General features: G+C 35.6%; 1 protein-coding gene across 3 annotated transcripts in view; it reads left to right on the top strand.

The window, feature by feature from the left end:
• LOC126248772 (homeobox protein extradenticle) overlaps positions 1-17,340 on the top strand; it is a 393,886-nt gene that overhangs the window by 337,786 nt on the left and 38,760 nt on the right. The window contains exon 9 of one of the 3 annotated variants that reach the window (XM_049950134.1): positions 13,140-16,380. The exons of 1 other annotated variant lie outside the window; for it this stretch is intronic. In XM_049950134.1, the coding sequence (XP_049806091.1) occupies positions 13,140-13,319 (180 nt within the window). In that variant the 3' untranslated portion in view covers positions 13,320-16,380. Of the gene's footprint in view, positions 1-13,096; positions 16,381-17,340 lie in introns of those variants that run through there. One more of the 3 variants, XM_049950136.1, reaches the window with a different exon arrangement.

The raw sequence follows: 17,340 nt of genomic DNA, 5'->3' as shown, positions 1-17,340 counted from the left end.
AGAAACTTCGGTCTTTAAATCAGGTAGATCATTGGTACAATGAAGTTCCTAATTGGGATAATGGTGTCTTTATGATTTTAGTAAGTATTTATGACCATTACCATAATCCTTATACAATGTTTGTGTTAGAGTTCCTTGAGGAAATTTTCCTACTTAGGTCATCTTTCTATTATGCCCTGGGGTGGAGGGAATAGTACTTCTGTGGTTTTGTAATACAAAATGTGAAGAACATTTGAAATCCTCCACTTGCTGTTTGAACCAAGGGCTTTTAATTCTGATTGTATGTGACTTATTTATTTAGGTTTGCTTCTCATTTGGAGGCTGTAGTTAAGATACACACTACCAATCCAAGGATCTACAATAGAATGTTACAGTAAAGTATTTGTGTTTTATTTTGAGGAAAGCTTTAACACAATAGATTTGAAAAGGATTTGAACTGAAACATTGATAGTGGAGTTTGTCACTAATGTAATTTTTGGGATCTGCTGTCCATTACAATTTTTAATTAGTAGATTCTTTGTGATCTGTATGCTGATCTGATGACAATGAAAAGTGCCTTTCTGTTGCATTTGTAAGATTTTTGAATTGCTACTACTTGTTTACCTTTTAATGTGCCAATTGTCTATACAACTATGAATCAGTATTCACTACTGAATATATTAGATGCTGAATGTCAAGGAGCAACTTATCAGGATTATATTTGCATGATCGTGATACATACATTAATTTTAATACAACATTAATTTTAATACAACATGGAATATCATGCACACTTTGTAAAACCACATGAACAAAACAAGTAAAAGTACAATTAAATTGCTCTACTTTCCCCATCAGTGCTGGCATTCATACACATACATGTTAATGCAAGGATAATGTGTATGAAAAGGTCATAGCTGATTTCCTTTCTTATTGTTATGTAACTAAACTAATCTTCCATCTCTGATGATCTTGTTGGCAATTATAACTTTCTTTCTTTTCATGGCCTCAGCTTCCCATCATGTTGGCCACAGTATTTCTTCATTGCTAATTTCATCTAGTTTTAATAGCTGTAAAATTCCTGATAATTCCACATATCAAAACTGTTCAGTATATCTTTTCACTGTTTCTCAATTATTTACATTTTGCTACATGCAGATATTTACTCTGCAAAGTGAAAATTCCTTATTTTTCTCATTTGAATGACAGTTGATGTCCCTGAATTATTCTGCTATTGATTTTAAAGTTGTGTGTGCATAGCTTTTGTCTTGGTTTCCAACTGATTGTTAGTATTGCATTACCACATATAGTCTATGCTAGTTCTTCCATATTACTGACAGTGGATGTAATTCTTGCTTTATTACTAAAGTTAAATTTCAAATGTATTATTGCTAAAATTGTTTCTCCTTGACACATTCTGCACCTGAATATAAAACCCAGTTGCATCATTTGTGAAGTGTGGCATTACTTCTTTCTGGCCTTGTAATTTCACTCTCCCTATTTTACATTTCCAGTAGATATATGCAGTTGAATAACACTGATGATTCCAAGCATAATTTCTTCTTTCCAACTGGAATAATACAATTGGAGAAGGAAGAAATAGAATCACTAAGAACACCTTGATCTTATTAAGGAACAATAGTGACAATGACTAGACTTTTACACACACAACTTGCTAATGTTGTAACATAATTGGTTTCATTATTGTCTTCGTAAAATATATGGAGAAAATATACTGAATGTTGTGAGAGATTAAAAGATCAACAAGTAAATTGAAAAATGGAGGTTATGAATTAAAGGTAAGGAAAAAAGGGAATGTGCATTATCAACTATGAATTTGACTTGGTATTCTAACACATTTTACAAATTCAGAAAAGGCAAAAATAGTATATAGATTCAAACAACATTAAGAAAACATTCTTTAGAAATAGACATGCAGTATGTGAGCAAAGTATGCGGCCACCCCAAATAACACATGTTTTTCATATTAGGTGCATTTTGCTGCCACTTACTGCCATGTACTCCATATCACCGACCTCAGTAGTCATTAGACATCATGAGAGAGCAGAATGGGGTGCTCTGTGGAACTCACGGACTTCGAACATGGTCAGGTGATTGGGTGTCATTTGTGTCATACGTCTGTACGTGACATTTCCACACTCCTAAACATCACTGGGTCCTCTGTTTCTGATGTGATAGTGAAGTGGAAACATGAAGGAACATGTACAGCACCAAAAGCTTACAGGCCAACCTCATCTGTTGACTGACAGAGACTGCTGACAATTGAAGAGTGTTGTAATGTATAATAGGCAGACATCTATCCAGACCATCACACAGGAATTCCAAACTGTATCAGGGTCCACTGCAAGTACTATGACAGTTAGGTGGGAGGTGAGAGAACTTGGATTTCATGGTCGAGCAGTTGTTCATAAGCCACACATCATGTTAATACATGCCAAACGACACCTTACTTGGTGTAAGGACCATAAACATTGGATGATTGAACAGTGGAAAAAAGTTGTGTGGAGTGACGAATCACGGTACACAATGTGGCGATCCAATGGCAGGGTGTGGGTATGGCGAGTGCCTGGTGAATGTCATCTGCCAGCGTGTGTAGTGCCAACTGTAAAATTCGGAGGCAGTGGTGTTATGGTGTGGTCATGTTTTTCGTGGAGAGGGCTTGCACCCCTTGTTGTTTTGCATGGCATTATCACAGCACAGGCCTTTTGATGTTTTAAGCACCTTCTTGCTTCCCACTGTTGAAGAGCAATTTGGGGATGGCGATTGCATCTTTCAACATGATCGAGCACCTGTTCATAATGCATGGCCTGTGGCGGAGTGGTTACATGACAATAACATCCCTGTAATGGACTGGCCTGCACAGTCCTGACTTGAATCATATAGAATACCTTTGGGATATTTTGGAACGCTGACTTCGTGCCAGGCCTCACCGACTGAGATTGATACCTCTCCTCAGTGCTGCACTCTGTAAAGAATGGGATGCCATTCCCCAAGAAACATTCCAGCACCTTACTGAATGTATGCCTGTGAGCGTGGAAGCTGTGATAAAGGCTAAGGGTGGGCCAACACCATATTGAATTCCAGCATTACTGATGGAGGGCGCCACGAACTTGTCAGTAATTTTCAGCCAGGTGTCCGGATACTTTTGATCACATAGTGTGTCATTATGCAATGAATGAATATATTTTCCAGGGGCAAAGAAATGATGAAGTTTAGGGCTTAACATATCTGCATGATGAGGACATTTGAGATGAAGCACTTGCTATGGATGGGAAGGAAATCAGCCATGTCCTTTTCAAAGGAACCATCTTGACATTTGCCTTAAGCTATATAGGAAACCACAGGAAGTCTGTCTCAGGATGGCTGTATGAGGACTAGAACTACTGTGCTCTTGAATGCAAGTCCAGTAGGTTACCACTGGTCCACACCACTCAGTAAAAGAGTTCAGATTGTAAATATAATGTGAACTACATTTGTTACATGACTTTTAGAATTGGAAGGAAATAATTTCCAGTTGGAGTCTGTTAGTTTAAAAAATTTGAGATTTTATAAGTTTGATTGTCAGGCAACTTTTCCATCATCTTTATAAATAAAAGTAGCAGAATTATTACTCCAAATGAAATGAGTTGACAACTAATTATTTTACTCTTAATACAGCATTTCCTGCAATGGCTGTGTGTGACAAGCCAGAACTGTGTACCTGACCAGGATTCAATTATGGATGGAAATGATGTTACTCTGTGGTACAAGTCAGTGGCTAATAGTGTACATTTGGTTGTGGCAGTGAGGGGTAGGAGGTGATCTGTAAAAGGACAAAGCAGGAGAAATAGTAACAAGTGTATATAAATATGAGAATTACTCAATGATTTCCTTTGGTTAGTGTCACAGTAGTTCAGAAAGTTCCCTGGGGATGCATTGTCTTGTAACTTGAAATTTAAGTAAGACTACTGTTCACTGTTGGAAAAATGCAGTACATCTCCCCACTATCTCTTTACAATAGCATTTCTTCAAGACCAACTGTGTTGCCTGGGAAGGCTGTGGTAATGACCATGAATTTATCATGATCATTACCTAGGCCATCAATCCATGTCCACTGTAGCTGTCACATTTCACTATGTTTCTGACATGCAAATGCATTCCCCATTATCTACATACAGACGGATATCCAAAATTACATTTTACAATGAACTAGGATTCATTTGAGATGATCATCCTGATCCACTGTCATAATTTCCAGACACAGTGTTCACTGCAGTCTGACAAGGCAGTGGGTGTAGATCTTTAGTACCCATAAGACAAGCTAGAAGCATCTAGTCCTACATAATTTATTTCTCTTGAAATGGTCCTGGTGGAAATTTGATGTCTCCTATGTTATGAAGTAGCAGTGGACATATTCTTTGTTGCCAATTGGCATGTACACCCTCTATTACCTTCACATAGGAAATGCACAGTGTTCCCCTTGCTGCAGAAGTTTTCTTCACTTTTCAGGTCACAGTTTCTGAAACTTTTATCACAATCACAAAAGAAGTAACAGTCTCCTGGCATGGCCTGCAATGGTTTTTGTGAATTCCACTAGGACAATGTGCCTCTCACTGCTCCCTACCACTAAGATCAAACAATTAAATCTCTGAAATGAAGAGAATGGTGTGAAAATATAATTGTTCATCTATAGTTGCCAAGAAGAACACTTTCATGGGTATTGCATTTTTTAGCTTGTTGTATTCATGAGATGATCCATTGCCTGTTGTTGTTCTTGTGTCTTATCCATAATATTTTGTGTCAAATATTGTTTCCCATTGCATGAAGTTCCCATTTACCCTTTTGTTTAGCTGATATCAAATGAAATATTAACTAGCATCTGAGTAATACAAGACAAATATAACTGAATTGAGGAGGAAAATAAAAAGATGTTCATCCTTTAAAAAGCCACTTCTTTGCACACAACCGCAAGTTTGTTGTAATTTCTGTTTTCAAGTACTCTTACCTATAGACCTTCAGTCTTAATTATTAATATTTATTAATTCCCCAGATACTAGATTTGTTTGTAATTTTATAATTTTTTTATGATTGATCTGTTTACCTGATGTTTCAGATTTTCCTGATGTGATAGATAGATCAAACATATCTGAGCATCAAGATGGGTTTTAGATTGCATTTTTGAACAATATTTTGACACATAAAATAGATGTTTTCTTAAATTGATACAAATAATAATGTTTTAATATTTCCATTTTACCTCGAACTACTAAAATGTTAATTTTGCTGTAATTTTAGTCCCTATAATTTGCATAGTTGTCCACATTATCACATTTCATTCCAGTTGGTACTGAGTTACTATTTATCATCAGTGGGTCTTGTAGTCTTGTGTACAGCTGACTTTCCTTTTCCGTAGCTGCCCCTGTCACTTTTAAATTTCTTCTTTGTCATTTCTAATAAGACTGTCAAGGGGATCTAAAGTCACATGAAAAAGGGGGGGGGGGATTCCTGTTTTCCTTCATTTTCCATTGAAGACAGCTTCATTTATAAGTTTTACAGTTCATGTTAGTAAAATCTATATCTGATAGCAAGTATTTACTTCCTGTTTATTTAATGTTGACAGACTGTTATTCATCCCAATTTACCATTTATTATAGTAGGAAAATTTATCATGTTATATGAAGTCTTCATTTCACTGTACACTGTGGTGACAAAAGGCATGTGGTCTGGTCAGATGAGTCCTGATTTCAGTTGGTAAGAGTTGATGGTAGGATTTGTGAGTGGCACAGACCCTATGAAGCCATTGACCCAAGTAAACAATGAGGCCCTGTGCAAGCTGGTGGTGGCTCCGTAATGGCATGGGCTGTGTTTACATGAAATGGACTGGGTCCTCTGGTCCAACTGAACTACTTGGAGACCATCTGCAGCCATCCATGTACTTCATGTTCCTAAACTGAGATGGAATTTTTATGGATGATAATGTAACAAATCATCAGGCCACAATTTTTCACAATTGGTTTGAAGAACATTCTGAATAGTTCAGGTGGATGGTTTGGCCACCCAGATTGCCCTACATGAATACCATCAAATATTTATGGGGCATAATTGAGAGGTCAGTTTGTGCACAAAATCTTGCACTGGCAACACTTCCTCACAATTATGGACGGCTATAAAGGCAGCATGGCTCAATATTTATGCAGAGATGTCCCAATGACTTGTTGAGTCCACACCACATATAGCTGCTGCACTACACCAGGCAGAAGGCAGCCCCACACGATATTAGGAGGTATCCGATGACTTCTGTCACCTCGTTGTGTGTATATACATCAGTGCAGCTTTAATTATTCTACATGTAGCTCCAAATGAACTTACCTTTCATTTTTGAAAATGATGAAATTTCATTAATGACACACTGACTTCATCGTATAGTATTGCAGTATAATGGCGATCTTTCTGATTTTGGGAAAATCCCATTGACGATCTCCTCGGATCAGTAACATACCTTTATTGTTATCATAATGCATTGTGTGTTCTTGCATTATCCATCATGTATTTGCAACAGAGCTCTGTATCATGTCTCTCAGATAATTCTGTTGTTTTCTGTGGTATCAGTGTTGATTGAGCATGAAATTTTCAGTGCACAGATTTCCCAGGTAATTTCAGTATTTCATGTAGTTGTGAATCAGGTTGTTTTTGTAACACCTCAACTCGTGTGTAACATACACTGTTCAATTTTATAGCATGCGAGATCTGTGCAAAGTTTCAATGTTAAGATTCTTGTATGGTCTTGTCTCATGCCACATGCTGCCATTAGACATTCCTGTCAGCATTCCATATTCAATAGATGCTTATGACTCTACGCCAAGTCCTGCTTTAACCATGTGCTGTAGTTGTCACGTCAGGGTCGGGCCCAACTACTATAAATGAACTTATTCTTATGTAGAGATAGAGGCGAATAGAGGCGAATGAAGATGACACATGTAAAAGAGAGTAGTAGAAATTGTTCAGGATTTTATGTAAAGACAACACACAGGATAACCACTAGGAACAGTGAGGTACTACACCCTGATTGCTAATATGCTGAAGGTAGTAGACTAGATGATTAGCAGCTATGACTGATGATATGTGCTGAGAAGTAAACAATGAAGGAGACTGGAAAAAATTCATAAATAAGATACGAATCTAGTAAGAGTATCACAGAGCAAAAGAACAGACAAAGTAAGAGTACGAGAAATGAAATCTTGGCTTTTATGTAACGTTTTTAGTACATTTTCCTACTATAACTTCCTTTTTATTTGTGCTTACTGAATATTTTGAGTAGCTAAAACGTTTCTTCTACCTTTTTTCTTTTTTTCAGTTTTTGCAAATCTTTGTTTTTCATTAGGATCTGACCAAATGAACCTTTTTTATAATTACCTGGAATATCTTTTCAGCCATTTTCTGTGCCTCTTGCTTTACCCATCTTCTATCCTTTTCAGTAGTTCTTATCAGTGGAAATTGCTGAAGTTAATATATTGTATGTATAGGAATTTGAGCAGTAGTACGTTTAAACTTGGCTGAATGTATCAACTGGTATAATCTGTTCTCTTTTTGTATATTATTATACAAATATTAAGTACTGCCTGAACATATAAGGATAAAGTCTGCTTGCATTACTAAGGAACTGTTCCCTGTGATGTACTGGTGCCCAACTGTTTTTTAACTCTTCTTGCGTTGTGACAAGTTCAGTCAAAATCACAAAATCAGGAAACTCAGAGCAGTGGACAAAATTCTTACCATAGAAATATTAAGTTCAGGACCCAACATGCAAGAAGCTAAACTGATGTTGCAACTTTGTATGATTACCAAATATGCTAAACTGGTGGGATCTTCTTCAAAGTAGCACTCATTTCATTTCAGTGTACACAAATATGCATTCATTCCTTTCAAAGTTCAAAACATCTTTATGTGTTTTGCTGTGAGGCTGCGCAGCAGCTCCAACATTTCTGCCTCCTTTCAGAGCAGAAGAGCATGTGGTGTGTCATTTATTTTATGTCGTGGTAGTATATTACAGCTGCATATTATTATTTTTAGTTTTATAACTGTGTAGTTTCTCCATTGATTCCTAAATAATTTTCTTTCTTTGCCTACACTGATATTCCACAACCACTATAAGTATGAAGACGAGCATACTTCTTAATGCACCATATCGCAAATTTACATTCTATTCTATCTAGAAATGATATGGGATAAGAGCAACTCTAGATAAATCGCTGGTCAATGTATTATTCTCCAGTATTACCTGCACTGCTCTTATGGGAGTGGAATAAAAGAGGCTGAAAGATATTTCTCAGTTATTCACTGAACTAGTTTCTGAAACTTTATTAGTAGATATAGATAAAATAACTGGTGTTTCTTGTAGGATCTGCCAGCTGAAGTTTTTTTTAAAACATTTGTGTGAGAAACCTCTAAAACTCAAACAAATCTGTTACAGGTCTTGATGTGATAGTGGTGCATATATTTGATGGTTGTGTAGATAGGTCTCTAATTTATGTCCAGTTTTATGTTGTTTGCAAGGGTACCTTTGTCTGATATTCTAATGCAAATTTTTACAACAAACTACTATTGTTTCTTGGTTTTAATGTGTATTAATACTGCTTCTTTTGCAATTTTTTCAACATATAAGTACTTTGTTTTGGGTGTTGTGGTAAAAGTTCTACGTTGTAAATCTCAATGTACTTCTGACTAGTCTAAGACTTAATAAAAAAATAGCATTCCTTTGTTATTTGCTTCTGATTACTCATTAAGTAGCTAGGCTATTATTAAATTGCATTACATTTGGCAGTTTAAAACGTCTTTAAAATTACTTCAGTGTACAAATGGGACACCAGTATTCTTTTATGGATGCTTGGATCTGTCTAAACACCTTAATATTTGTTTTGCAAGAGCATTAAAGTTTTAAGTTCTGGTCATTTTTCTGTGTATGTAGAAACATTTAATGTATTATTCACATAATGCTCTGTGTTCCACCCCATGACGATTGGTTGGGCAGGTTGTTTGTCTTCTCTGTAAATTCCTAAAATAAGATTGAGAAGATACTTTCACAGTTGCAATATTATGTGAATGGTAATTCATTGTTTAACAAATTTATTATATAAAAATTAACTGAATCAACCACACAACAATGGTGAATCATTCTTCATATGAATGCAATAGAATTGCTAATTCATTTACCAGTTCGTGTTCTACAAAATCAGGTGGTGTCTGTAACAGATCTGCATCATTACATTTCAAAAAACAGTCATTAATGCTGTGGCCACATTCTCAGAATTTTTTTAGTTATCTATTTGAGCTTCCTCAGCTGGAAGACTTGTAGACCACAAAAATTGCTGAGAAATGTTGATTGCCATCGATGCACAATTTATATTTTTTGAGTTATGCTCAAGAACTGATTTTGTCTTTGTTCAGTATACACTGTCCTCATACAGTGGCCCTTGATCTCGACATTGTCACACACTACTTAACTGGTGGCACTATCATCAACAGTTAGTTCGCACTATTGGTACCATTTAAGTGTTCAAAATATTTGCTTTTGTAAGCAGCTGACTATATAAATTTAAAAACTGCTCCCGACAATGTGTTTTGCACTAAAACAAAAAAAAAAAAATATGCTGTGGCTTTTGTTATAATTTTCTGCTAGTCCCAAAAACCATGTCACCAAGGAACGTGTGCACCTCTGTGTGAAGTCCTGATCTGCACATATTATTGTTCTCCCCTTTGATTGCTTTTTAATTTATACACTCCCTCCCTTGCTTTAAACTTTTTTTTAGGTTCAGGATTTCATAGCTGCAATTTGACATTTTGTGCATGTTTTGATGATGTTGAATTTCAGTTGTGAATCTGAGACATGTTGACTACCTCTCACATTAGCTGACAGATACACTTGTGTACTTTCAGATCCAGTGTCTATAACTTAATTTTGCACTAAATATTTTATTTTGCTCATTAAGGAGCTTTCTTTAGTGGTCAGTTGCCCACCAACATAAAAAAGTTTTGAAAGTGAACTACTCTAATAAGCATATCCAAACATATTTTGTATATTTGAACCTGTCATTTGTGTTAAAATAGCTTCACTTGCAATTGATGAAATTTGGCATGTGCTGTCTTGTGTACTCTTTCATTATATGAACTTGTGAGCAAGGCTAGCAACTGGGGCTTTTGTATTTCATCAAATGTTCTTATCCTATCAATTTAATAGTTAACCAAAACTAGTACCAACCTTTCCTTCACCATTTTCATTTTTAGTTGCTACACTTTTCCCATGCTTTTTATGGTGCACTTTCTGCATGTTTCCTGCCAAACATTTGTTTCACTTTTTGCCCTTAACCCTATCAGGGTATTTAACTGTTTTCTGGACATCATCTTAAATGGTTAATTGTGTCATTTTATGCTCATAATGTGCTTTTCCCCCTCTTGAATTTCAGTATTCTTTTATAAAACTGGAAATGAAATTCAAATAATGTGAAAGCCAACTAAAATGCTCCATTTGAGTCATGCGATGCCTGTGACGTCACTGGCTAGCTCGCTACTCATGTTGTCATAAAGCTAATTCACAGTGATGTCTTGTTTTGAAATATACATTTTCGAAAATGCACTTAATATCTTCATCTTATTGATGTCAGTAACTGGTTCATATTACCAACCTGAAGTGAGGCTCATTTATTCTTTACCAAACTGCACGATAGTGGAGCTGTCTACCTGAAAATGCAAACGTCCCTAATACTTAATGGGCATTTTGAATTATTATGATATTTCCGCAAAAACTATATAGAAATAGGGATGGTGATTTGATTGCATAGATGGTACCAAGTTTAATTTTATTCCTGTTTTCTCTTTGAAATAGTAATTTGTGTCTACTGGCTTACTGGTTTGTTATGTGTGCACAATTTAAAAATTGCAGTTGAAGAGACATTAATTTATTAAATACAATGTCAGAACTTCCAACAATTTGAATCTATTTACTGGTTTAATTTTGATAACCTCCAATTGAAACTGGTGAACTTTCTTTGCCCAGATGGTATGAAAATGTACTGTATTTTTAAAATTCTGTGTATGCTGCCGGATAGATGTTAAATTAACAGGGTTTGTGTGGATTCTGTTGGATATTGATGGACTTCAAGCATTTTTTTTTTTTAAAAAAAAAGAGTAATGTCTCACAGACTCAAAAACATGTGTAGCAAATTCAAAATATTCTCAAATTCCTTTACATTTCATAGCACTTTGAAGAAAGCCCTAGAAAGCAAGGAAGCTTCCTAAATATTTTTACTATTGTGAAAATGCCATAAAAATTTTGATTTAGAGTCCAATAAGATACCTGCTGAAAATAACAGGGGTTAGAACTTTTGACACATCAGAGGTAAGCAGCTGACTTATTGTGTTGCAGTAATGCATCCATAACTGTTCTTGCAATATATACTAGTGCTGTAATGGTCAGGCTGGTTCGAACTAGTTTGAATCCTGGTAGTGAAAGAAATTTTCCTCTATTGTTTTGTGGGCAAGAGGAGGAGAAATCATGGTGTCAATTTCCTGATAAGAAGACTATGCATCCAAGTCTTGGATTTGATCCCAAACCTATCAGTAGTTGTGTTAGTGATTATATGCATGTCAGATGTGGATGCTAAGGTGCTAATGGAAGGAGTAGGTTATCTGCTGGTACAGTGTGTCAAACCCCCCCCCCCCCCCCTCTCTCTCTCTCTCTCTCTCTCTCTCTCTCTCTCTCTCTCTCTCTCTCTCTCTCCCCCCCCCCCCCCACTCCCCCCCCCCCCTCAACAACAGCATGATCAACACTAGACTGCACATGAAATTGCTGTCATCAGTCACATTAACCTCTTGCACCCAAGACATATCAATAACACTTTGCAAAAAGGAAGGACTGATTTACATGATGTAAAGAAACCTTTTTAATCGGGTAGCTGAACAGTGCTTTGCATTTACTAATATTTTATACAACTTAATTTTATATGATGTTGTTATCAACAGATTGTACTGCACAGAATAGGTACAAATGCAGCTGTTAAGTAGTGCAGGTGGGATAGTGTCCTTGGAGAGCACAGGTACCTAACGCAAAGGAACATTTCAAGGTACAGGAAGGTTTAAGTTAAATTTTGTTCTTTGACAAAATGCATTTACATACAAGTTTTAAGTATTACAGACATAATTTATTCTTATTAATGCTGAATATCAATCTTTTAATGAAACATTATTCAAAGCTGTATTTTGCATAATAAGCATACCTTAAAGATAAAGGTAAGGTCTGTGGCACAAACCTATGGCTCTGGGCCTGACTGTAGGAATTGTACAGGCTTTCTTGCTGTGGCACTAATAGGGGGCAGCTGGTGGGCCCATCACTCCGGCTGCCTTTCACCCGCATGAGAAATATTTTGTACCCATTTGGTAGCAGATTGAGTGGACATGTTGCCACACTGGAGAGACTGGAATGTGGAAAAGTCCCTGCCCCTATTTGTGATTGAACCTGGGACCTTCAGGGATGAAGACTAGTGCTCTACCTGCTAGATCACTATGGCCCCTAAATATACTTATGACTGTAAAATTATGGTTACTTATTGATCAGTGTGTCAGTTATCAAATGTGTCATTGGATCACTAGAATTCAATAATGTGAGGTATCTTGCCTTACATTATATTGGCTTTTTCAGAAATTAACTTTTTTTCCGACTTCTTTCTGTTAAGCTTCTGGGAATTTTTCACAGACCACTGTCCTTGCAATATATGATTGAAATGCTTTGTGCATAATGAGTTGATTTTTCTGTATTTATTTACTCTTCTTTTTTTATTCTATACCTCTTCCTTCATATTAGTGTGTGTTTCTCAAAATCAGATTTTCGGTATTACGAAATTAATTTTTAGTAAGAAGCCTTATAATATTATTGTTTGCAGAAACGTAGTATGGTACAGGAGGCATAAGGAAAAGTGTCACAAGAATTCTTTTGGTGACATGGGCAACAAACAGATATCAACTGGACTGAGTATAGTAAATTCATTGGACAGTAAATGTTTGTGAAAGCAGTCAGTTTGCAGCCAGTGCATCAGCTTCTACCTTTCAGATATGTTTTTTATTGCAGAGGACACGGGTGTGGTAGTAACGCAGTTGTTTTGTCGGTGCAGGGTGGCCACGTCACCCCCAAGTCCGGCTCGCCTGTGCGACCTGGCTCTGTAGGGTGGAGTGGGCCTCCGCCTAGGGAGCAGATTCCAGACTTCCCTCCTGTGCAGCCACTGCATCCTGATGACGATGAAAGCGGTGACAGCAGTGACGGCACTGGTTCTGTGAAGAGGCAGAAACTCTAGGGCTATCATCCCTTCAATGCAACTCAGACAACGAAACTGCATCCCAGCTTCATATATACTTACTTGCCATTTGTTGATTAGTTTGTGGAAGGACCTCAGTATGAATACTGAGTAGTGGACTAGCAGACGTTTAGTAGCTGTCAGAAACAAAAATGAATTTTTTTTTTTAAAAAAAAGAGGATGTGAAATTAAGGGCTGGAGCTGCAGTGGATCCTTAAAGGCCTAAGCACAATGAATGTACTTGTGGCTTTAATACATTTAATATTCTTAATTGTATCTTAATAGTCTTCAGCCTCAGCTTAGTAGATAGACCATCGATTAAATTTTAAGAGTACATTACTGCACAGCAGTCCAGTGCAAATGGCTCACACTTAATTAATATCAAATGGCATGCCAAACTAAGTGCATTAGAGGTCTTAATTTTTATGGTTTAGCAAAGTAATGTAATTTTATATTTACTGTTGCAGAGACAGTTGCTGTATTCATTTCAGGTTATTATACCATTGTTGGCTGCTGTTGGTAGAAGTAATTAAACTTTTGTTGTTGTTGTTGTTGTTTTTCCTTTTTATCAGACAAGAGATACATTAATAATTGATGTAGGACTCTCTCAGTATTCGACAGTCGGTATTGTATGTACTAATAAATATTTCACTGGTTGTTAGATTAGAAGAGGAGAGCTTCCACTTACTGTAGTGGCATGCAAACAATACTTGGCTCTCAAGGCATGGGACAGAACAATTTTAGCACGAAATGAAAGTTGGTATTGTCATTTTATTTATGTTTTTAAATTTATTTTTTTAAATGTATGTCTAAGGCCTGAAGGATACAAATTGAAAGACAACCAAATGTGCTAAATGTGCATTAAGTAGAAGTGAAAAAAGGTAAATAAAGATAAGTCATTCATTTAAGAAAGGGTTTACATCTTGATTTTTGAAAGATGTAGGAGCTTTTGCAAATGGCAGCTGCAGCAATCTATGGAATGTGTATAAGGAGAGTAAGATCTAAACCATCATTCTTTTTATTATATTGAATTTTTCAATATAACTTTAAATTCTTATGTTGTCTTATGTCTAAAATAGTAATGCAGCTTCATTCAAAATCTATGTAAGAAAATTTCTGTATTCATCTATAGTCTATAGCCAGTTCCAAATTGTTCAATTGATGTATGAGATATCTGTGAAAGAACTGTAGTAGTGCATATTTGAAAGAAACAGTGAGAAATTTGAAATGTAAAACATATGGCTCACAGTGAAAAGAATTTTTGTTTGTTTGTGCAATTTCTGTAGATTTAGACGTTAGAATGTCAAAACCAGTGCTGTGGTATGTGTACCACCCACTGATAAATTAAAAGATCTTTCTGTCATGCACATATATCGTCAATATTCAGGCATAAGTCTCTTAGTGTGGCTTGATTGTTATTTATCTATCCAGATAAGCTTATTTTAATTATTTTTGTAGGCAGCACAGGAGTATGGAAGTCTATTAAAATCTGTTATTCCAACCAATAGCCACAAAAAAAAAGAGGCCTATATTGTTTTAAGGCATAACTCCTCTTCTGTACAATACCAGTATAGGATAACTTAACAGAAGATTGCTCACCAAAATCATTTGATCACTTGAGATGCCTACTATATATGTATATGACAAAGATTTTTTTATTTGGTCAGTAATTACATCTATAAAAGAAATATTTGCCAGTACCTGAATCTGTTGGGACATGAAGGATTTAGAGCATTGGGTTGATAATAATGTAATTATTTACCATTAGTGAGCAACATGTGAACTTGTACTTGCACAAGTTTTATTTAAGTGAGCAGTGAGAGGTTCATTTTGTGGAGTTTTTGTACAATGAATAGACTATGGTTATCAAGAGATATACTCTAAAAATGAGGCAGTATGATGTGGAAATTAATAACAACTTCTTGTATACGTATAGTGACAAAGCAGTGTACATATTCTCAACTGTTGCAAAGCATTGTACCAAAATGCACAGAGCTCCAACAGTATACGCCATCCATATACGTATTTTTCAGTGAATTTGTTGGAATCCATATGTAATGTTAACATATCATCGTGAATATTTTTGTAAGTTTTAACTTTTAGGCCTTAACCAGATTGTGGAGAGAAGAAATTTAGGATTCTCATCAGCTTTAAAATGCCATAATAGAATGGTGTAAAGTATTGTGTTTGTAAAATTACAGGGTTATAAGTTAAAGGCTCAAAAACAATTTCCTACTAATTAAATCTCATTCAGAAATTTCTGAAACAACAAAGGGCAGAAAATTATGACATACGGAAAAATAATGGTAATGCAGCATTACATTCCCCATTTCTGTAGGATGGATTTCAGTCCCCTATGTCAGTAATACAGCAGGTAATCATAATTACTTAAGGTTTATGACTCATATTTACATTATTCACTAAAAGCATGCTGATTTGGAGTCAATGAAATATGTAAAGCTGTAACCTCACTGCGCAGACTAACCACAAAGGAGCTGAAGTAAGAAATTATGAGAGCGGTAATAAATTGCACTGCAATATCTGGCAAAGCTGATTGTTAAGTTTCTTGTGAAAGAGGTGCATACGGCATTTTTCTCAGTACCATTTAAAGGCAAACTAGAATGAATCATTTCTGGCCCATAACTTTGCATGAAAATTTAAATAATAAAGTGAGAAACAGATGTGTTTATCGTTGCAAGGATACAGAATATTAAATTGTGTAAAAAGAATATTTGAAGCACCGCAACAAAACGATTAGGAATGTAACATGAAACTTCCAGGGATATCCCATAATCAGATATGTCACTGAATTTTAAGTAGACAATTTTATTGTGTTAACCAATGAAGTTAAAAACAACACACTGTTACTGTTTGTTTTACTAATAACATAGATGTGTGCTCTAAAATATAATTTTATCTGAAATCTGCTTATTTCATAAATACTTGCATCAAAATTTATAAGAGGTACCTTATTCATGCAAAGAGTATATTGAGAAATTAATAAAAGTTCTAATCGGGGTCCATATTGTTATTTGGCGTGTGTGTGTGTGTGTGTGTGTGGGGGGGGGGGGGGGGGGTGTGATGCTTTACTGAGCAGATCCAACAAATGTCATTATTTGGCAACCACTGAAGTCTGGTAGAAGCACCCCTTGATATTCACATATAACAGCTTGCTAGGTGTTGCACACTCGTTAGCCAATATTTGTGGTTCACTAAGCAACATAATCAGATACATAGTAGGTTTCAGGTCTTTAAGAAATCTTAATGACGTATATATATATATATATCGAAAGTTTGAATAGCAGTAACTCAATTTTAAGGTTGACATTTGTCCTCCTCTTTCTCCCTATTAGCAGTTCAGTATTTCTGTCATGGATTCTCTATAATGATCCACATTATTTTGTGAGTACTTTGAAGTGGCTCAGTTGAGTTTCATTACAAAGTTGCACAACATCCATGCAAAATTTTGAATTTTATCACTACTTGTGTTTGTAAAGTTGAAATGTATTTTAGTGTTTGAAGATACGATGAGTCTGTTTTTTGGTACTTTGAGGTTCATTTCTGTCATGAGATGGAAAAAATTAATTAATCAGCATTTTTATGGACTATAAACATTTCTGAAAGTTGAGAGACTGGTGTAAATAGTTGGAAATAAATTTCCTTACTGTTATTCCACTCAAGGAGGCACCAATTTCATCTTTGTCACAGAAGTTACTCCCTATGTCCTCCCAAAGAAGACCTCGGTAAATAATATAATTGAGTTACACTTTTAGTTCCTTGTTTTTATTATTTGTTAGAATGAGGAAGCTCAGTATTGTCATCATAATTTATTTATACAAAAACTGTTTATTTTTATTTTGCTTTACAATGAAAATATATCTTATTCACTATATCATTTTAGCTTTCCCTGTATTTTCATCTGACACTCCTAACATAATTTGTTTGCTTGTGTTATTGAGAAAGTTGGCTGAGAATTCAGCATGGGAAGTTTCATTCCTTCTACTCTGAAAATTCCTGTGGA

Source organism: Schistocerca nitens, chromosome 3 (genome assembly GCF_023898315.1).
Source record: "Schistocerca nitens isolate TAMUIC-IGC-003100 chromosome 3, iqSchNite1.1, whole genome shotgun sequence".
NCBI classification, from domain to species: Eukaryota; Metazoa; Arthropoda; class Insecta; order Orthoptera; family Acrididae; genus Schistocerca; species Schistocerca nitens.
Note: the sequence above shows the minus strand (reverse complement) of the source record. Positions and strands in the feature narration are given on the sequence as shown.